Raw genomic sequence first — 23,018 nt, forward strand, 5'->3', positions numbered from 1 at the left:
ACCTCTGAGCCTGCTCTATGTACCATCAGCTCCCAGGCAGCAAAGCCTCTAGGTCTGGTGAATCAGCTGGTGTCATAACTCAGGTGCTTGTTGCCAGTGTCCCTGTCACCCAGCTGTCATGGCACAGTCTACTTGTTCTCCCTAGGTGGGTGCCTGCCCTTAGAGGTCTACCTGGATAAGTGGCTTCCTCTCACTCCTACTTTGTTCTCTCATGGTCAGACAACTGCCTCCACTGCCTTTGTCCTGTTGTCGTGGCTCATAATTTGTAGGCCTGAGGCTGGGAGAGCACAGTGTATTTTTATTGTTTTTTTTTTTTTCTTTTTTCGGGGCTGGGGATCGAACCCAGGACCTTGCGCTTCCTAGGCAAGCGCTCTACCACTGAGCCAAATCCCCAACCCCGAGAGCACAGTGTATGATAGGAAGGCCCGGAACCTTGATCAGTGTACTCCCCTCCCAACCCCCACCCCCGCCCACCAAGCCACAACACACTGAGCCACCCATGATAACTATGGCCAAATGTGCTGGCCTGTGGTACAGTCAAAGCCAACTGCAGGCAGACAAACTGATGGGCTGTGGAGGACGATACTGGAGGGGAGCCTTGATGGTCTCACTGAGCTGAACAGAGCAAGGGACAACTTTGGCTACCCACTAGTGGTCTGTCCATTTTCAGTTCTAACCAGTCCTCACTGATCTGATTGGAGGTCACATGGGTGTGCATGGGGAGCGGGGAGCAGATCTTAGTGAGGGGGCACCACTGGCAGGTTACCTCATGGGGTGTGTGTCTATCTTCAGAGACCCAGATCCATGTGACCATGAGTGGACAAACAGCCCCAGGAGCAAGGTCAGGTGGCTAGGACGGCAGACTCAGACTCAGAGAACAGGAAGGCTGGTCATTTCGAACTGGAAATTAGGCGGGAAGAGGGGCTAACCTAAGCCTTCAAGGGCAAGGTGGATGGGCTGTTGGTTTCTGAGAGAAGCTTAACATTTATAAAACCACTAAGGAAGCAGTGTGGTGGTACACACATGGTCGGTCCCAGCATTTGAGACGATATGGCGGGAGGATTGACAGTTTGGAGCCAGCCTGGGCTATACGCTGAGAACTCTCTCACAAATAAGTAAGTAAGCAAGTAATTAATAATTAGAAAGTTAAACCAATCCAAACGAGGCTCTCGGGGCAGTGCCACCACCCACGCTGGCCTCTGGAGGACCTGTCCGCTGCATGGCCCCCACCTTTGGGCTCCGGGCCGCTGGAGTTAAAGTGCATCCTCTTCTGGCATTCCGTGCAGCTCATGAGGAACCGAGTCACAGCCTCTCTGGGGAGGAAGGCGTAGGTCTCCGCGATCTGCCAGAAAACAGTTTGCACATCATGTGCCACCTTGGAGGCAACTTAGTCGCCAACAACAGTGAGGGCCAATGGCCTCCGTTCCTTTCTGTAAAATGAGCCACTTGTTTTTAAAACTTGAATAAAGGAGATTAAAAATTGAAAATGAAAAGCATTTAAACATGATCTAGTTTTTAACCTCTAATAAGCACTATTCTTCTCAGAACATTTTATTGCTGCCACTAAAACTTGAGCTTGTGAACACGGCTCTAGAAAACAACAGCCTCTCCTCTGAGGGCTGTGTAAACTAAGACCCACTTGTACCCTCGCTGGCCTAGCAACAGAGCCCAGTGTTCTACCATGGATGTCCTGGGCTAAGCCACAGGCCGAGAACCTTTTTAGGCAGAGCCATGGAATGTTGGTTTTGGGGCATCCAACTTTCCACAGGTTCCTCCTTGTAACCAAGGATTCCGCTGAGGTCACACAGCTCTTCAGAAGCAGTACTGCAGGTCAAACACGCCCATACTGAGGGAGAAGAGCTGGCAGGAGACAGGGAAGTAGAGATGGGACGGAAAGAATATGAAAAGGCTGGGTAGGAAGCAGGGAAGGGTGGGAGCTCTAGCCTAGAGCTCTAACAAGGGGGTCAGCTTTGCTCTCCACTTTGGGAAACTCTGATTCTGGTTTGGCTGTCCATAGGGTCCAAAGTGTCCTTCTGATGTCACCTTGCCTCTCTCTGCCAGAGGTGGCCTGATAGCTGATTTCCTCATGCTCTGCCTAGAAGCCAAGCTCTTCCGCTCCTCTCCACTAAGGGGCAGCATAACCCAAACATTCTGTCCTGAGCACAGCCCAGCGGGAAAAGTTGGCTGAGGGCTTTGGGGCCACTCTGGACTCTACTGGGTCCTGTTCCTCCCATGGCCAGTACACAGTCTGCTTCCTAGGGACTAGAGACAAGGATTAGTGGACACCCTCAATCTCTGCTGATAGAAGCAGCCCTCTAAGGAGCAGCCTTCAAGGCTCCAGCCCAGCCACACTGGCCGGCTTCATGCCCTGCAGAGTTCTACGGCCACTGCTGCCAGCTGCAAACTAGAGTTAATTTTGGTGACACAGTTGTTACTTCTCAGCTGATTTGATGCTCTGCAGAGCAGGCAGTCTCTTTGATGAGTTATCTCCCTTCTAAATCCCCTGTCTGATTGCCTTGCTCTGGAGGTCAAGGACAAGGGCGAACCCACACACACAGATAGGAGAACCACAGTGGAGGAGGGGGACAAGGTTGGCCCACTTCAGGGATAAGGACTAGAAGGTGGATGGCTTTTTGCTAGGCAAGTAGGCATCTTCACCCTAGCCTGGAGCTCTGGGAGTCCTTTCAGAGCAGGCTGAGTTGGGAATAGTGAGTCTATTCCAGACAAAGCCAGAGCTGGGGCTGATTGGCCAAATAATGGGGTCCCACACTCCCCTGAGATATTGCTCCCAAAGTTAGGTCTCAGAAGAGCTGAGTGTTTATGGGGAAGAGAGCTGCAGTCAGCTGAAAGGAGGGTGAGGTTCGTGCCAGAGGAACCCGGCTTACTTGTTCACCTGCACTAGAAAGACACTCTCCCAGGACTCAAGAACAGTTCCTGCTCAGGCTGCTCTGCTGAGGGCTGCACACAGGGTGAGCAGAGCTATCTGGGCTTCCTGGCCTTGAGAGTGCACAGGAGTCTGTCTCCAAGGTGGGATGGTGACTACAAGATCTGATCTTGGCTGGGCCCCAGCAGTGGACCAGGGAGATATATCTTATGGCCGTGGGTCCCACAGGGAAATGGGAGAGGTAAAAAATCCTTGGGGCTGTCAGAGGGTGGAGCAGAATGTCAAAGGAAGCCTAGGGGTTAGCTCTGCACTGCCATCGGCACCCACAGGACAGCACACCCTGCCTCCTTCATGTGCCACAGAATTTTTGATTCAACCTTTAGTTGGTCAGGACTAGAAATGGAACCTCTATTTCTGTTTGTGTGCCCATGGAACACAGAATACACACGCACAGACACACATAGATACATACATGCATGCACACATAGACACAGACACACAGACAGGCAGGCAGGCAGGCAGACACACACAGACACCCAGAGATAGACGGACACATGGAGACATACATACATACATACATACATACATACACACACACACACACACACACACACACACACACACACACACACACACACACAAAGACCAGAAAGGAAATCATCACAAGCTCACAAAATGTTCATGTCAGGAGAATGGTAGCTTTCAGATGGTTTCAGACCCTGTTCTAGAAATAGACACACATGTACAAAACAGAATAAGAGGGTTGCCTGCATGTTTTGGGAGGAGGTGTTCCAAGACCCCTGTCCCCAGTATACTTCCCTCAGCTACCCTGGGCTGCCTGCTGGGTTGCTCTCAGTCTCCTGCCAGGACCCTGAAACCATGTATGGATTTCCCTTTTCTATTTTTCCTAGTGTTAAAAACTGAGAGATTTCACAGGCAGGGAGAGCAGAAGCTATTTGCAGAGTCGCTGACTTGCAAGGCCTGGTTTTCACTCCCCAACTCAGAAGCCAACAGAAGCTTGGGAGGAGGGGCGGGGTGTGGGGGGATTTGCACCACTTTACAAGATCCTCCTTCTGCCCTGTGGTGGATTAGCACATGGTGGGCCTGGAGCAGCTGCTGACCACATCTGGCCCCAGCTCCAAAGTGGCCTGGGTAGCCAGATCTGGGCACTGGAAGCTGATCTGGCCCTAGCATCCCTGGGGGGAAAGGATGTAGAAAAGTTCCTCCAACCCAGATTGGCTGAGATGGGGAAAGCTCCGTGGGTGTGAGGGGCTCAGGGAACTTGAGCAGCCTGGAACTTCCCCAGGTTTAGCACCAGTGAGACTCCTGGGATCCTTGGATACTCAAGTCGCCCTGCTGGAAAGGCTATGACAGGGCTCCCTGATTGAAAGGTGACTCCTTCTGTATCATCTGATGGAAATGCCTTCTGCCCTGACTCTCAAAACTACAGACAGGCTTTAAAGGCATAACCTTTCTTCTCTAATTCTTTGCTGAACAGTTGCTAGAAAGATTCTCTTCCCTAATGAAGAACTGGCCTCCTTTAGTGCCCCGAACAAGGCTGCCCACTTCCCTACTGTCTCCCAACTTCAAAGGTACTTCAGGCCTGTAAGAATTTGAAATTCCCTGTACTGTACAGACAAAAAAGCAGACCCAGGATTCAGGTTTGGCAAAATACATGGTGACGGATCCAAAAGCCATTCATCCGAGGTCATGATGAAAGCCTGCAGTGCCAGGCTGTGCCTCTCTACGGCCATGCACAGGGTGTACTTGGGGACTTTTTCTAAAGGGGAGCTCATGTCTACAGAGCAAGGCTGAGGAGCTAGGCGGGGTGGAGGGAAGTGGAAGCGGGTAGAAGGAGGAACATGCAAGCATCCAGCTTCTATCTCTGCCCTGGAAACAGGAATAAGGTAGCACAGGAAAGGTGGCAAGAGGGAAAGAGAGGGAAGGGTTAGGAGGTATGGAGGGGAAGTGGGAGTACCAGTTCCTTGTCCTCCAATTGCTGCAGGAGGGTCCTAGCCCGCTGGGCTCAGCTTTGGTCCTGTGCTGAAATTCCAGCTGTGTATGCAGCCCAGCCGGCTCCAGGCCAGTCATGTGTCAGCTCCAGGCTGGGCAGGGAAATGGGGCCCACGGCAGCATATGGACCAGAAGCCAGAAGTGCAAAGGTCTAGCTATCTGCTTGGTGCAGGAGCTGGCAAGACCAGCCCCACTCAGAGCCACAGACCCCACTGAGGAGCCCCTGTGGACAAGGCACAGAGGAGCCAGGGAAGTCACCAGATTCAGACAGCCAAGCCCACATGCCTGACAATAGCCAGTGGCTAGGAGACCTGTGGCAAGGAAGGACAGGTACCAGTCAGCTGCCTGGCTCTGAACACCAGCTGAGAGACTGCAGGCAGCCGTGGCGCTCACCTTAAAATGGGGCTCATGGTATCCCTGCTTCATGGCTGTAGCTTTTACATAGCTCACACTTAGGGGTGAAACTGGAAAAGGGCTGATGGCAGAGCCTGGCACACAGGGAAGTTCAGCATCACAGCAGGCTCAGTGATGAGCAAATGTAGTCTTCTCAGTCCCAAGGTTACCCTAGTCCCAAAGGGGTGGCTCTCCTTTCTGTGGCCTCGCTTACAAAGACCCTCAGACTGGCTTCCTTCCTCACAGGCCCATATACTGAATAGTCAGAGGAGGGGGAAGACAGGGTGATCATCCTGTGGCCCTCAGTTTGCTTCCTCACTTCTCTGAGGCTCCCAGCAGAGGGCCCATCCTAAAGAGAGACAGCTCAGTGATTAAAAGCACTGGCTGCTCTTCCAAAAGACAGGGGTTCGAATCCCAGCACCCACGGGGCAACTTATAACTGTCCGTACCTCCAGGCCCAGGGTATCTAATGCTGTCTTCTGGCCTCTGTGAGAACTGCACTCACATGGTGCACAGACATACTTGAAGAAGTAAGGAACTAAGTGCCCGTCCAGGGAAAAGACCATCATCATCTGAGGACAAGGGTTTCTGGGATTTGGGATTCTGTGAATGGGACACATGGGAAAGTCATGTCTATACATGCAGGTCAGCTCCACTGCAGCCCCAGGTGTCTACGCAGAGCACTGGGACATTTTCACCCGGTATAGGTGGGCAAGCCTGGCTGCAAAGAAACAGAACTATAGAATTCTAAAGAGAAAGTCAACATGGGGGCCTGGAGGATATAAGGTGCCTGCTATTCAGGGCGACCCTCTCCAGGTGACTTGAGGTTCTGGGGTTTGTTTTTTTAAGTAGGAAACAGCCCATCGTACCTTAGTCACAGGATGGCCTTTGGTGCTCAGCTGAGAATAAAACGTCTGGCTTGTGGGCTCAGAGCTGGGCATGAGCCGTGGGTACAGATGGATAGAGCTAACAGGGAGGAAGCCTTTGCCTAGCAGGCTCCTCTTGAAGTCCGGGCTGCTGCTCTGTCTGTGGCCCTGCTTCCACTTCCCTGATGTGTAATATTTCTCTAGGAGTCATTCCATTCCTTTCTGTCCTCCTAAAGGCAGCCAGTATATCCGCTGCCTTCTCCATGAAACTTAGAACTCAGTGTCCAGAGCTAGCGGGTTTTCACTGAGCCCCCAGTGTTCTTGCTCTATCAGAGCTGGTCTTGGAGGATTTCTCCTTTTGTACATATCCTTTTGCCTTCAGCCTCTTCATCCCAAATCCAATTGTGACCCCCTGAAGGTACAAAGCAGGTCCTCAGATCCAGAGCCTCTGGGGAACTCACAGGGCTGGCTGGCTTACAGTGCTGTAGTAACCTGGTTAAGCTCACACATAGGAGGGAGGCATCTAGGGCAGGCTGGCAGCGCTCTGTGCCATGCTGTGGATGCACCGGCCCCTGTGATTCTTATTATCTGTGCTCCCCCAGCAGGCTACAAGGGGCTGAAACTGGGGAGAGGAGGGCTTCCTCTCTGCCCTGCCCATCTCCTTTTCTCTCGCTCCCTCCCTTCAACCTGCTTCTTCTTTGTGCTCTGACCGCAGAACCCGCCCCTCACCCTGAGCGCCATCTCTGGCTGCCATACCCTTGCCCCATGCCCCCCTGGGTCCCCAAAGGCCGCTTCATCACGCCTCAGCTCCCAGCCCCGCCTCCCGCCCAACATGTGCGGAGCCCATGGCCTCCTGCCAAGGCCTGGGGCTGCCAGCAGAGGCAGAGACAGAAATCTCACCGCTCGGTAGGTTTTCTTCTGCCCAGCGTGCTTGGGGGCTTTGCCTGGCTCTGCGGAGCTCTCCACGTGCATCGAGTAGATGATGTCAAAGAAATCTTCCACCACAGCAACCCGTTTCAGAGAGATGCCCTCGGGCTCCGACAGGCCATCTGCCCCCTGTGACAGGGTGGACAAGCCGAGTTAGTGTCAGGGCTGATGGAGGGTGAGAGTAGGGCCCCGAGGCCAGGCCACAGGTCAGGGGAAGGGGGAAGGGTCTTTGCTGCTTCCCTGGTCCAGCATGGCTTCCAACAGTTCCAGTTAGGGGCTGGGGAGGATAGGAAACCCACTGGATCTGGGGAGAGGGTACAAGTCAGGGTGGCTGAGGGGGGCTACGAAATCTACCAGCAACAATGGGCAGAGAAACACAAGTACAAATTAGGAAACCAAGAGGCCCCATGTTCACAATTTAGACAGATTGTGCCAGACTCCCAGAGAGCTCTCGAATCACACGCTGTGCCAAGACCATCCTGGAAGTCTCTGGGGAGGGGGAGTGCTAAATAGATATGGCCCGTCAGGAGCTTGCCAATTAGCAGTAACCTTTCACTGTGGTCCTGGGTTGGGGTCCCAGGGGACCTGCTACCATCACCTAGGTGGCTCTTGCCTTTACCTAGGCCTTTCTAAAAAGCCCCTCATCACTTCCCTTCCCCACCCCAGCAGCTGAACGCCAGCCTCAGTGCCCAGGCTCTTTGTGTGGGGAGATGCACAGAAAAACAGGCTGGAGGCTACATGGATGTGGATGTGATGAGGCTGGGCTGGGAGACTGGTGGTCCTGGGCTCCAAGCCTCTCATTAGGCTGTCAGCTGACTCAACAAGGTGTGCCAAGAGGAAGTCTGAGTTAGTTCGTTGCAGCAAAGAGCTGTGGAAGGCACCTGCACACCACTCCCAACCTCAGTGAGGAGAGAGGCCAAAGGGAAAGAGACTCCGGGGCATGAGTTCTAGGTGAGGTCAGTGCTCCATGAAGGTGTTTCCTGGTCGCAGTGTACAAGGTCCACAGAGATCTGGAGACCAGCTCTCCCGTCACCCCCCTGGGTAGATTGGGAAGACCCTAGGGGGCTTCAGAGAACATAGTATGGAAGGAGGTTAGACAACACACCCAAAGCACAACTCTAAGATAGTCCCCCCAGAGGACGCAAGCTCAAGGACAGCAGTCTTGTGGAGGTGTGGGATTCATGCCGGGCACATGGTGACTGACAGACAAGGGCTGCTGAGCAGGCGGTTGGCTAGCAGCAGACCAGCAGAGTTTGGACACACTCTGCCCCACCATGTAGGTGATGTGCGGCCCTGAGTCTCTCTGAGCCTCAGACGGAGTCCCTGATCTGTGAGAGGGGAAGAAAGTACTCCATTGCCCACAGACCTCTATGAGGACAAACTGAAGATAGGGCTGCAGTGCTCTGTACCAGGCCTGGCAGGCAGGGCTACTCCCATAAACGCTGTTATTGTTTGGAATGGATGTGATGACGCATGACTTCCTGTCGACTTCTGTGAGTTCAAGACCAGCCTGGTCTACCTAGCAAGTTAGATATCCAGGGCTACACAAAGAGACCTCGTATCACACATGCACACACAAAAGTGCTTTGTGGTTGGCCAAATTTCCCCCAGTGTATGATAGAGCTGAACATTACAACCCAGGGAGGTTGGGATGGTCAGGGCCTGCCTGGGAACAGTGGCAGAGGATGGACAGTTCGGCCCTCAGAAATTCTAAGGAGAATACAGGACTTGCCAGCATGCCACAGACCGGCTTCAGTTCTATACTTTGTCTTTCCAGACAGATATGCAGTGGAGGTAGAATGGGAAGGCCATTTTGCCATTGGTCTGCTTGGGGCATCCATGGTGTGGGCTGCTAAACCCTAGAACTCATAGGCAATATCTGTGCATGATGACCATGGGCTACGGCCTCACCAGCCTGACACAGCCCTCCAGCCAGTCAGGACCCATTTCAACGGGGACTCCTCAGACAGCAGGCATCTGTGTGAGCACATATGTGCATGTGCAATGCACGTGTGCAGGAAAGCCACATGCTGGGCCATCATCACTGCTCTGCAGTGTGGACAACCTTCCAGCTTCCCTCATGGTCACTTATGAGATGAGCTGTGAAATTACACATCTCTTCAGGTTGACATCTGCCAGGACTCACTTTTACCTTCTTAGGGGATCCCCAACCTTTCAAGTCCTAAGCTCTTCATAGGCTTACCAATGGCCACCATATCAGTCCTGGGAACCAAACTCAGGTACTTTGTAAGAGCAGCAACCACTGAGACATTACTCTGGCCTCCTCTAATACACTTTTAACTAGAGGTTTACCAAATGCCAAAACCAAATGAACCTCAAGAATAAATACAACTTAGGTTTTAGTTCTCAGTCTGGATATAGACATGCAGGTGTGTGCACAGTGTATTAAAAAGTCTATTGGGCTGGAGAGATGGCTCAGTGGTTAAGACACTGACTGCTCTTCCAGAGGTCCTGAGTTCAAATCCCAGGAACCACATGGTGGCTCACAGCCATCTCTAATGGGATCCAAGGCCCTCTTCCAGTGTGTCTGAGGACAATGACAGTGTACGCATATACATGAAACAGATAAATAAATCTTTTTTAAAAAAGTCTATTAAGAATATCTGTGACCCTTGTCGTCTTCTGTAGACCTGTTCATCTTTATTACTTATTTTTGTTGTTTTGAGTCAGAGCATTTGCTGGCCTGGAAGTCACAATATAGACCAGGATGGCTCAAAAGACCTACTTGCCTCTTTCTCCTGAGTGTTGGCATTAAAAGTGTATGCCACCATGGCCAACTTCTAAACTTCAATTTTGAAAAAGTATTGATTTCCAGGTTGAGTGGATGGCTCTAGGGGTAAAAAACTCTTGCTGCCCAGCATGGGAACTCGAGTCTAAATCCCCAGAACCAACCTAAAAAAGCTGGGCATGGTCTCTAGCCTCCATGTGAGCATATGGTTATATACCCCCCCACACATACCACCACACCACACACACACACACCACACACCACAGACACACACCACACACACACACACACCACACACACACACACCACACACACACACCACACACACACCACACACCACAGACACACACCACACACACCACAGACACACACACACCACACACACACACCATACACACACCACACACACACACACCACACACCACACACACACCACAGACACACACTACACACACACCACACACACCACACACACACACCACACACACACACCACACACCACAGACACACACCACACACACACCACACACACACACACACCACACACACACACACACCACACACACACACCACACACACACCACACACCACACACACACACACACCACACACACCACAGACACACACACACCACAGACACACACCATACACACACCACACACACACACAACACACCACACACACACACCACACACACCACAGACACACACACACCACACACACACACCATACACACACACACCACACACCACAGACACACACCACACACACCACACACACACACACACCACACACACACACACCACACACACACACCACACACACACCACACACCACACACACACACACACCACACACACCACACACACACACACACCACACACACACACCATACACACACCACACACACACACCACACACCACACACACACCACAGACACACACCACACACACACCACACACACCACACACACACACCACACACACACACACCACACACCACACACACACACCACACACACACCACACACACACACACACCACACACACACCACACACCACACACACACACACACCACACACACCACAGACACACACACACCACACACACACACCATACACACACCACACACACACACAACACACCACACACACACACACACCACACACACCACAGACACACACACACCACACACACACACCATACACACACCACACACACACACAACACACACACACACACCACACACACACACACCACAGACACACACCACACACACACCACACACACACCACAGACACACACCACACACACACCACACACACACACACCACACACCACACACACACACACACCACAGACACACACACACCACACACACACCATACACACACCACACACACACACACACCACACACACACACACCACACACACACCACACACACACACACCACACACACACACCACACACACACACCACACACACCACAGACACACACACACCACACACACACACCATACACACACCACACACACACACACACACCACACACACACACACACCACACACACACACACCACACACACCACAGACACACACACACCACACACACACACCATACACACACCACACACACACACACACACACCACCCACCACACACACACCACAGACACACACTACACACACACCACACACACACCACACACACACACACACTACACACACACACACCACACATACACACACACACACACACCACCCACCACACACACACCACAGACACACACTACACACACACCACACACACACCACACACACACACACACTACACACACACACACCACACATACACACACACACACACACCACATATGAAAATTTTTAAAAAAAGATGCTGTCATAAAAATGCTAATTTGGGGCTAGTGCTATTCCTCGGTGGGTAAAATACCTGCCACCGAGCCTGATGACCCAAGTTGGATCCCTGACTGGCATGTAGGATTAACTGACCCCTAAAAGATGCCCTCTGACCTCCACATGGCACTCGTGCATCCCACCCCCAAATACATAGTTATAATTGAATTTAAGAATTAATTGGCAGTGTTGTACACCTTTAATGCCAGCACTTGGGAGGCAGAGGCAAGGAGCTCTCGGAATTCAAGATCAGCTTGGTCTACAAAGTTAGTTCTAGGATAGCCAGGGCTAAACAGAGAAACCCTATCCAAGAACCAAAAACAAAAACGTAAAAGTTCATGTCAGAAGTATAAAGAAGCAGGTTATAATTTTGATCGCCCTGATACAGAGACATACCAATGGGTTCACTTGCTTAAAGGCAGACAGACCTCCCTGCAGACAGGACTTTCATTCAGAAACAGATTCCAGAAGAGGAAGACAATATCTGGTGGGCAGGGATGAAGAAAACAGTAAGAACAGTGAGGCAGAGAGCACCCCTCACCTCTTCAAACACCTGGGGTGGCCCAGTTCACTTTTTCCTTTTCTTTTAGTTACTCAAGACAGGGTCTCTTGGTCTAGCACTCACTGGGTATCCTGGAACTCACTCTGTAGACCAGGCTGACCTCAAACTGAAGAGATCTGCCTGCCTCTCTTTGCCTTCCGAGAGCTGGGATTAACAGCATGTGCCACCACCACCAAGTTCTTTTTCACTTCTTGACACTGTTTTCTCATCTGTAGGATGGGCATAAACGTCCTCATTGGACTTTTATGGATCTAAGGATCAAGGAAAAATGTGTGTGAGGGCACATAGTCCACCGCTAAAGCGTTTGCCACAGAAGCAGACCAGAGTTCAGATCCAAGTGAATACAGGCAAGCTGGCAAAGGGGACTGGTCCTGACAGTAAGACCTGCCCCCCCAAAATAAACTTTCCATTCCAGCACTAGGCAGGGCAGAAGCAGATGAATCTGAGTTCCAGGCCAGCAAGATCTCCACACAATACAATAAAATCGGGTAGGACAGTGATGAACTAGAGCATCAGCCTCAGTCCTCCACAAGCACACACGTGCGCACACACATGCACAAAGGTGCACACACGTGAAAGAGAGGAGGTAAGAATTGGTCTGAGGCATAGCATAGCAAGCTTGGTAAAGGTCCACCTCCTCCCTCTGGATTCACTTAGCCTGAACACCTTGTGTTTAGCAATCTCCTTTTGTCTTTTGTCATTCTGATCTAGGCATTTACAAACTAGATCCCATGAGGTAATATTCACCATCGGAAGATGCATAGTCTCTACTTAATTCTTAAATAAGATACTAAGACTGTCCTCAAACTTGGAATAAGTTTTTCTCTGAGTTCAAAATACACCTAATGGTTGACATGTGTGGTGGCACATACTACTAATCCCAGGACTTAGGTAGAGGCAGGTGGATCTCTGGGAGTATGAAACTACCTGGGTCTAGAGTGAGTTCCAGGGCTGGAGAGATGGCTCAGTGGCTAAGAGCACTGACTGCTCTTCCAGGGGTCCTGAGTTCGATTCCCAGCAACCACATGGTGGCTCACAACCATCTGTAAGGAGATCTGATGCCCTCTTCTGGTGTATCTGAAGACAGCTACAGTGTACTTATATATAATAAATGAATAAATCTTTAAAAAAAAATTAGAGTGAGTTCCAGGCCAGCCAGAGCTACAAAGTGAGACCTTGTCTCAAAAACGACACACATACATACACACACATAAACACATACATACACACATACCACACACACATACTCACACACACACACACACACGTGCATACACAGAACAGCTAGATCCATTACCTAGTGCCTGTCCTGTCCCTGGCCTAACCGCCCACCTCTATTCTTAGGCACACTTGGGTAAGCAGTGGCTTTGCACCTGGTCTAATGTGACCATAAAATTATCCCAGGGAAACTTCAAGAGCGCCATTTATCAGTAACTCCGTCTCTAAAAATTGATTGCTCAGTCAGGTGTGGTGGCACACACCTGTAATCCTAGCACTTGGGAGGCTGAAGAAGGAGTTCAAGGGCAAGTCCATTCTGGGCTGAATAGTGAGTTCCAGACAGACTGGGGGCCATACAGGAAGACCTTGTCAATTAAAAAAAAAAAAAAAACTGCTGCTTTTCAACCCTGGGTCCTGTAACCCGTCTGTGTCTGGTGAGGGAGGGCCTGTGACAAACAGAACTCAGATAGCACAAGGTTTGCAGAGGCACAGAGACATACACTGACAGCCCTCCAGTGAGCTACGGCCACCTGGACCTTGTGTGTGTGACACCCTAAGGGAAGAGCAGCAGAATGTTCTCATCCTCAGTGAGAACCGCAGGAGGAAGGTGACAAAGAGATCTGACAGCAATGATAGGCCCCACATCCACGAAGGTAATGACCTTTATGCTAAATGTTGCAGGAGGGCATGCCTTCCTTCCATAGCTGGGAATCCAGCAGGAATAGGAGAGAACGGCTAATTAAGGGACCGCAAAGTGCCTCCCCGACGGCCTTGGGAACCCGGCCCATCCCCCACCTCCACCCTGTTCTGAGAATTTTGAGCCCAGGGCCTTGTACATACCAGGCCAAGTGCTCTGTCACTGAGCAGTAGCTCCAGTCCTCACCGTAGCCTTGGGATGCTCTTGACAGCCCACTTCTGCCTGGTACCCCAGTCAGCGTCACTTAATCTATTGCTATAAACAGGCTGCACACTAGACTGACGAAGGAAGCTTTTACTCCTAGGACTGGATCAGAGGGGCCTGGACTCTCCTGGCTCTCCCAATCTATACCTGTCACTGGGGCTTTTTTCCTCTGAAGGGAAGAATATTGTTATGGTGACATGCTCCATCTATTAGACCACCCAACTCCAGAGCATCCAACCAGATCCAAACTTATCTAACCGGACATGGTCTTCATTTTAAAAACAAAACAGGGAACTACCAACTTTAAGACACTGTCAACTCCCTTAAAACCGGCCCATTTGAGCTCTGGATCCAAAAGCTGGGTTGCAAGCAACTGAAACAATCACAAAATGTCCACTTCACATGTATCTGATATTTCAAAATATTTAGAACTCTGATCCTCAAAGTGGGTCCTACATAAGCAACATTAGAATCAGAGGAGCACTTATTAAAGTCCGGTCTCTTCTCTTCCTTCTCTGAGAGCATCCTTTCTCTCTTTTTCTTCTCCCCTGCACCATGGTGACTCCCCTGACTTCAATCTTTGGGGCCAGTGAACTCGCCCTAGCGCAGCTTCCCAATAAACCTGTCTTTAATATAAACAAAAATGGGTGTCTGGTGCTGGGGCTAGGGCTCAGAAGGTAGAATGCTTGTCTTATAGTAAGCACAAGGCCCTGGGTTCAATCCCATGTACCACGTAGACTGTGCATGGTGACTTATACCTAGGACACCAGCACTTAAGAGTGCAAGCAGAGGGTTGGGGATTTGGCTCAGTAGAGCGCTTGCCTAGGAAGCGCAAGGTCCTGGGTTCGGTACCCAGCCCCGAGGGAAAAAAAAAAGGAAAAAAAAAAGAGTGCAAGCAGAAGCATCAGGACTTTAAGGCCATGTCTTGACTCTCTGGGTAACTCAAGGCCAGCCTAGGCTATGTGAGACTGCCTCAAAAAAAAAAAAAGTGTATTTTCATGTCTTCCTCAACCTATCAAGTCTATGCTCTGAGGCTTTAAAAAGATTTTCATCCCCAGATGACTATAATGCAAAAGATTGTGAGAAATGCAGATTAGAAATGTCTCCATGATTGAGACATGTGAGTGAGCACTAGTGGGGGTGACACTGGATCATTAAATACAGCCACGTTCCCTGGTTCCAGAGAAGACTACCTTTCCTAATGGGGTTGGGAGGGAGGAAGACTCTTGTTGGGTATTATTATAATTCAAGAAATCTGCCCAGAGACCTAGCGTGGATTACAGGTGCACAGGCAGGGTCCCCCGGGCAAGCCTGACCTTGGATTTTGACTTCTTGGCCAAGTTCCTTTAGGAGGGTCTTGGCAGGTGTTTTCTGGTTTCCTTGGTTTCCTCAAGTGATCAGAGCACTCATGGAAAGGAGAGTGTAGACCAGTGTGAGGAACCAACTCATCTTAGCAGGCTCCTGCCAGGTGGCCTCACGGCAAGCCTTGGGAGCATCCCTTAGGTAAGTCCCTCTGATGGAAGTTTGTGCATCCCCCGCAGAAGCCAACTAAATAACCCTTGATAGCAAGTGCAGTACAACTCCTAATGGATGGCAGTTCTCTTGTCCTCTGTGCAACTTTGAAGTTACTGGCTAGTAACAAGTTACATACTAACCAAGGTGGGAACAGCACCTCTGAGTATAGCATCATCACTATAATAGGGGACTAGGCTTTCCAGCCATAAGGAGGCCAAGGCTAAGGAGATGTGGCTAAATAGCAGGGGCTATTTCTCAAGTGGGTTCCTCCTAAGGGAGAGTAAAGAACCACAGAGAACGTCCTTAAAATATGCGCCCTTGGTGCATTCCAGATCCAACTCTTAACGAGGCATGAAAATCAACGAGATTGCTGCTGGAGGCCAGCTTCAGCAGAACACACCCCAGGGGGAAAACCTTTGGCTTCCACTTGTGTGGGAGTTTGGGACTTCAGGGGGTTGATTGCACAGGCAAACTCAACGATCCTGCTCCATCACATCTAGGCCAACCAGCAAAGAGGCTGAGACACAGCAAAACACACTGGGTGTGCTCTGCCCAGATCTGACAGGGCCTGGTCCCCACTGTCATCATTCTGGCCAGGGCTTGAGTTTGGGAAGTTTCAGGAGAGGTACTTGCCAAAGTTTTAGTCCAACCCAAAGGGGAGGAGTCAGCCGCTGCAGAGGAGCTGAGAGGGGCTGCAAGGTGGAGAGATTTTTAAACCCTCCCAGAGATGGAAACAAAAGGGGAATCACCCAAACTTCTAAAGTCTCTCCAGTCCCCGGAGAACCTGGTGATGATCTGAAAGGGGGCAGTCTGATAGCAGGGGAGGGCCCTGCTCAAATACAGCAGTGACAATATTTTCATTTCTCCTCACTGTAAATACTACCTAACTGAAACTAAGCAATCCCTTCAAAACAGGGCTCACAGTAGAATTCTCTGGTGCCCAGTGCCAAGCGCTCTGCAGACCTGGATGGGGCAATGGGAGGAAACCCCCTCCCATAAATAAATGCATAAGCAAGGCACTGAGGACTCAATGTGGCACCTGCCTCTTCTCCGCCCTTGTGTTCAATCTCCAACTGTTAGTGCGGAGCACTGCCATCGAGTCGCACCTGCCATCTGGAACAGCCTCACATATTCCAAGACCTCCTTTCTGCTTCGTTGAACCTCCATCTTCTTTCAAATCATGCTGAGGACCGAAATGCACACCCAGGGCCACAGGGAAAGTGTCTGGGATGGACCCCCAAGCCACAGCGAGGGGTGCCGCATCCTTCCGGCTACTCCCAAGTTGCGTTTTCGTTTTCTGCTCTTCTTCCCTGCCCCCCTTTTCTTTTGGCTCTAACTCTGGGTTCTTTAAAGAGTAGGGAAAGGGAAGGGAGTACAGCGAGTCAAAGCAACCCTTTGGGGTAGAAGGGCTGGGGAAGTAGGTGACTGGCAGGGGTGAAGCCGCCCCTGGGAGACAGGGCAGGGTCGGGGACGAGGTCTAGCTCATCGGAGCAATAAGGGTGCTCCCAGAGGTGAGGCAGAGCCTGAGGACAATCCCGCTCTGCCCTCAGAAGAGGAGGGGCTGGGCCTCAGTTTCCTCATGTGTGAAATGACACCAAATCCACCACGGCTTTCACTACCTCACAGAAGGGCTGCCGGAACCCCAAATGAAGCATAAACATGCCTGCCCTCTCGAGACATTCATAAATGACCGCTGTCGTCACCACTGCAGAGGGGCGCCCTGAGAGACTCTGGGGACCCGCCTCTCTCGGGAGTCTCAGTCGAGGGCTGGGAATGGGGACCCGACCGCTGATGGGGGTTCTAAGCAGGAGGAGGCTCTGAGCCCAACAAGCCCCGCGGGCCGGTCCCTCCGGATCGAAGCCGGCGGCCCGGGTTCGCTAACGAGCAGGGGCCCCAGGTGCGGGCCCCACCCCGGACTGGGGGACCGGGGGGGGGGCGCGGCCCGCGCGCTAATGACTGTTGACAACGCGCGCAGGGGCCAGCGGGCCGCGCGCGCCGCTGACAGCTGCTAGGGCGGGGGGCGGGGCAAGGGTGAGAGCGCTCGCGCTCCCCAAGGCGCAAGCGCGTGCGCCCCCGGAGGGAAGGGGCGGGAAGACAGGCGCGTGCGCGTGCGCGTGCGCGCGCCGGCCCGGGTTCGGAGGGCCTGCTGGAGCGGCTCGCGCGGCTCCTCGCGGGCAGGCAGGTAATGAGAGTAACCATGGCAACCCACCAGAGGAAGTGTATTCTGCAGGAGACGTTAATCCCCTCTCCCCGGAGCTGGGACAGCCTGACTTTCCATTCTCACACAGTAATTAGATACCAGCTGTCAGTGCAGGGGGGACGGCTCCACGGCTGCAGCCCGGCTTGGGGGGGGGTGCACAAAAGGGTGGGGGGACGCGGGGATGGGGACGTTAAAGACACAGGGACGCTCTGCGTCCCTGAGCCCGGCCTACCCGCCCTCTGGCGCGTGCCCGCGCACCTGGAGACCCCGCCCGCTCGGGGGACCCGCCCATCCCACGCGCACCTGCTGCGCGCGCCCGCCCATCCTCTCCCTCCCCGGCTCCTGCCCTGCCTCCTCGCTCCGCACACCTGCCCCGCTCCGCCCTCCATCCCGACGCTGCCCACCTGTCCTTTGTGCGGGGCGGTGCTACTGGGTCCTTCAGGGAGGGCCCGCTAGGTGCCAGGCGCTGTGCCAAGCCTAGGCTCCTGCAAATCCTCCCAGCCCCTCCATGGTAAGCGCCTCAAGGCTCCTCTCCCAAGGCTCAGCGGGGTGTAGCCATTTGCCCAGGGTCCATGCAAACTTGAACACCCATCCTAATGCCTCCCATTTGGCCATAGAGCCTACAATGCTTTCCCTTCACATCCACATCTGTCACAACCCTGGGACATCCCAACCGCTCTGGGGGACAGAAAGATCACGCTGGTGACTGGCATCGTGCTGCACCTACTATGTGTCCAACATTTACTGCCTCATTTCACCTTCCAACAGCCCAGGAATTTCTTATTCCCATCTTACAGGTGGGGAAAGAGATGCAGAAAACTGCTGCTGTCCTTCAGACCCAGGTAGCCCTACTTCCAGATCCTTGCCCCAGCTACTGCGATCTATTAACCCAACTATGGATTTGAAGTGGCTGCAAGCCAACTCACATCTTCCCCTGTCTCTCCTGGCTCAGCTAACTCAAGTCCTGTCTCCACAGTTGTTACCTCTCCTAATCGCTGAAAAATCCAAGAAGCTTCAAGACCTGAAGCTGTTCCTAATTTTTGTCCAGCCTTCCAGAAATCATAGGCCTTAGCACAGACAGCCTCTTGGAAAAAAACGGAGACAGACCAAGGCAGGAAGCTGGCCCATGGGGTGATGGAACCTCTGGGCAAGAGGTCAGTCTCCTCGGACTCAGTTGGACCCACAGGCCCCCACCTCCCACAATCGGGGGCATGCCAAGGAGAGGCAGGAAGTACAGATAAGCAGAGCCAGCTCTCAGGACCCAGTGGCGGCGAGTGTCTGGGGCAGGAGGACGCTATTTGATCCCTTCCCTACTGCCCTGGCCATGACCTCTTCTCTCTCTCTCTCTCTCTCTCTCTCTCTCTCTCTCTCTCTCTCTCCCTCTCTCTCTCTCTCCCTCCCCTCCCACCCCCCTCCATCATGGATAAAGGAGCCAGCACCTTTATCCTGCAGCAGAGAACCCAGTGTTCCTCAACCAACTGGGCCTCTTTCGAGTGGGGATAAGTGGGGGAGGCTAGGCCCAGGGCTTTAGGAACAGGGGTACCCCTGGGGCAGCCCCACCCTATATGGGCCTTGGCTTAGCAGCCTACATCTCATGGTTTCCTGCCTCCTCTCTCCCCATCTCTCAGAAGCAGAGCAGCCTAAATTTGGCTCGAGGAGGGAATGGGGGAGGTGGCAGCAGGCTGGTGCTGTCAGAGGCCAGGGCGTAGCTCCCGTCTAGCCGGCTGGCATTTTTGCTGTCTGGAGGAGGGCAGGGGGGCCTCCAGCAGGCAGCCCTCTCCCTCTCCCGGAAAGGGAGATGTTCGTTCCTTCTGACACACACTGAGTAATGTGCAAACGACATGCAAACTGGGTTTCAAATCAGCATCTCAGTCAGGCAACAACCCGGTGCTGCTTTGGGGGATGAGAACAGGACTAGCAGCCTCCTTGCCAGGGGCTCTAGTGGGGGTCAAAGGACACAGGTCCTAGGGCTGTGCCTTAGAAGAACTCAATTACAGAGCCCCATGCCAGTGGCTGAGTCCCTATCCAAGGGCAGAGGTCTGACTTTCTCTGTCTGCACTGCCAGAGCTGAGCGCTCTCTGTTGCATGGTAAAAGTAGCCGCCCTGTCCAAGTGTGACCCAGGCTTGCCACTGAACAACTGGGTCAGCTCCTCAGCTGGGCATCTAAGTGAACAGCCCATGGGGACAGGCATTGCTTTGTAGATGGCCACTGCTCTTCCCTAGAAGCTGGGCACAAGGAAGTGACCTGGAATTGGACCTAGATTCCAGACTCAACAAATGAGCTTCTCTGGGTCTTACTGCTCCACATCTGGGAAGTGGGTTCAGAACCTCATGGTCAACTGTGATGTCCATGGGCTAGCCTTATACACTGTGGGCATACTACAGTTCTCCACTGACACTGGCATTGTGAGCTCCTTGCTTTGGTGACCCTGGACAAGTCCACTTATTATGGTCTGTATTCATGAGGGGGTAAATGAGAGGTGGAAGGGGGCTGTCCGGGTCTTAAGACACAGCAGGCACTTGACTGGGTGGGCACAGCTCTTCCTTCCAACCCTTCACCATCCCCATCCCAAACAACCAGGAGGGGTGGGCTGGCCCTCCACACTATCGGGTATGGAGAGTTAGGGGCCCCTCTTCTTGGTAACTCTGTTTAGCCCCAGATAACTGCTCTCCTGCCTCCTCAGCTGGCACTGATATGAGCTGAATCCAATTTCCTGCCACCCAAAAGCCACTTCCTGCCAAACTTGAGCTGATACCAGAAGAACTTGTTTTCTGTACACAGAGCAGTCCCTGGTGGGGCTGCTTTTGCATTGGCCAGTCTACCTGGTAGGACTGGGTGGTGGAGGATGGGGACTCTGCCCTCCTCACCCACTGCACCCACCTGTCCTGCCCTAGTGTAGCTTCTGTGCTTGCCAGCCATCCCAGCCAGGTGTCCCACTGGGCCCAGACAGGCATGTTTAGGCCATGGCACACAGTCAGACGCAGTCACGTATAGTCAGTCTGAGAGCACTGTGTGTGGGCAAGACCACGGGAAAGGTGAGTGACTGTCCATAAATGATCACATCCATACATAGTTCTACACATGAACCCATGGCCTCACAGTCACATAACCATATGGAGTCACGGGACAGTCTTACATACAATTAAACGCAGTCACACTCAACAGTGCATGGTTCCAGAACCCTTTGCTTCGTGCACATGCACTGAAAGTGAGCATGGATGTCTGCCTGAGCGGGGCCTTGGGCTAACCCTAGTCATAACAGCTGGAATAGTACCATCATTGTGCCCATATTACAGATGAGTAAACCGAGTCTTTTTTTTTTTTTTGGTTCTTTTTTTTTTCAGAGCTGGGGACCGAACCCAGGGCCTTGCGCCTCCTAGGCAAGCGCTCTACCACTGAGCTAAATCCCCAACCCCGTGTAAACCGAGTCTTAAAGAGGCAGACTACAGAGGCACCAGCCACTCATGCTCACTCTGCTGTCCTAGCCTGCCCAACTGCCCCCATCCACACACATACTGTTTCCTTGGCCTGGAGTGTCTTCTGGCTTATTCCTTTAGAATTGTCTACTCACATGGTTCTTCCATAAGAGCCAGGTAGCCCCTGTCCATTTCCTCAGAGCCTGGGTCATTTTCAAAAGAGCACATCTCCCTTTGGTTTTAAGGGACAAGGAGATGCAGCATTCTGTTGGCTTCACCCACGTTCTGTTTTGTGGTACAGAGGAGATACTTAACAACTATTTCAGAATTGAAGTGTCTGCTAAGGACAGAGTCTGGACTGGAAGCCAGGACACCCTGAGGCTGGAGCTAATTTCTGTATTACTGTGCTTTTCATACTTCCTGAAGCCCCTTTAGGGGGTTGGGGATTTAACTCAGCGGAAGAGCGCTTGCCTAGCGAGCGCAAGGCCCTGGGTTCGATCCCCAGCTCCAAAAAAAAGAAAAAAAAAAAAGAAGCCCCTTTAATGACAGTGATGAATGAATGAATGAATGAATGAATGAATGAATGAATGACTCAAACTCTCACCATACCAGGCCAGTGATCCCCAGGCTAACCTCCTTCATTTCCTGGCCATGTGGACATGAGCCAAGCTCCAGGCCCCTTGGATAGTGGCAGGGCTGACGGCCGCCTAAAGCCGGCTGTCAGAAGCTTGTCTGGCCAGAGCTGCCAGCAGGGGAGACCAGCTGGCAGTGCAGGGTCCATGGGCCCAGGCCTGGAATCCGAGACGCCCTCAGAGGCCCAGCTTCTCTTTGGGCCCCCACAAACTGGCCTTTGTTCCTGGGCTAGCCAAGACCGGCAGCTTGGGTTTTCTCTCGGCCTGCGGCGCCCGCGCTGAGCTGGCGAGGTAAACGGGCCAGCCTCCCCTCTGTCCACGTCCAGGACGTTGCTTCAGGACTAAATGGAGATGTAATTTTCTATACAAATCCATGACAATTTAGATGGAGTGATTGTAATTGGCTTTTCAATGGAGGTTTTGTCCAGCGCTGGTGGCTAGAACTGGGTGGCCTGTTTGAGGCAGGCTCCATTTAAATGACAATAAAGCCATAATATTGAGGACTTGTACAGCGCCCAGTGCCCCTCCTGAGCCCTTGGGGAGCCTCATGTTTATGGAACTGCTCCTTCCCTAGGGCTGTCTGGGCAAGAGGGTGCTGGGGGTCACTGTGGCTAGGAGAGGGACGGCTGCTGTATCTTTGGGTTTCAGAAAACAGCTGCGGAATGGCTGGAACAGGGACTAACCAGTAACCAGTTCCTCCCAGGGCTGGAGGCTAGCCCTAGTGTTGGGGTGCTAATAATCTCCCAGGTAAGTCAGATGGAAGGCTCTGCAATGCCTCGATATGTCACGGTGTGGTGCACATGACCCACAGGCCAAAGCCTGACC

General features: G+C 52.4%; 1 protein-coding gene across 11 annotated transcripts in view; it reads right to left on the reverse strand.

Moving 5' to 3' along the window:
* Positions 1–23,018, reverse strand: part of Nol4l (nucleolar protein 4-like) — a 122,791-nt gene that overhangs the window by 67,989 nt on the left and 31,784 nt on the right. For 4 of the 11 annotated variants that reach the window (XM_039106672.2, XM_039106671.1, XM_039106678.2 and 1 more), the window contains exons 2-3: positions 7,057–7,212; positions 1,231–1,342 (exon numbers count right to left, since the gene is read on the reverse strand). In XM_039106672.2, the coding sequence (XP_038962600.1) occupies positions 1,231–1,342; positions 7,057–7,212 (268 nt within the window). Of the gene's footprint in view, positions 1–1,230; positions 1,343–6,159; positions 6,455–7,056; positions 7,213–12,144; positions 12,233–16,987; positions 18,452–23,018 lie in introns of those variants that run through there. The other 7 variants (XM_063285085.1, XM_039106677.2, XM_039106673.2 and 4 more) reach the window with 7 other exon arrangements.

The sequence above is a fragment of the Rattus norvegicus genome, chromosome 3 (genome assembly GCF_036323735.1).
Source record: "Rattus norvegicus strain BN/NHsdMcwi chromosome 3, GRCr8, whole genome shotgun sequence".
Taxonomy (NCBI): Eukaryota; Metazoa; Chordata; class Mammalia; order Rodentia; family Muridae; genus Rattus; species Rattus norvegicus.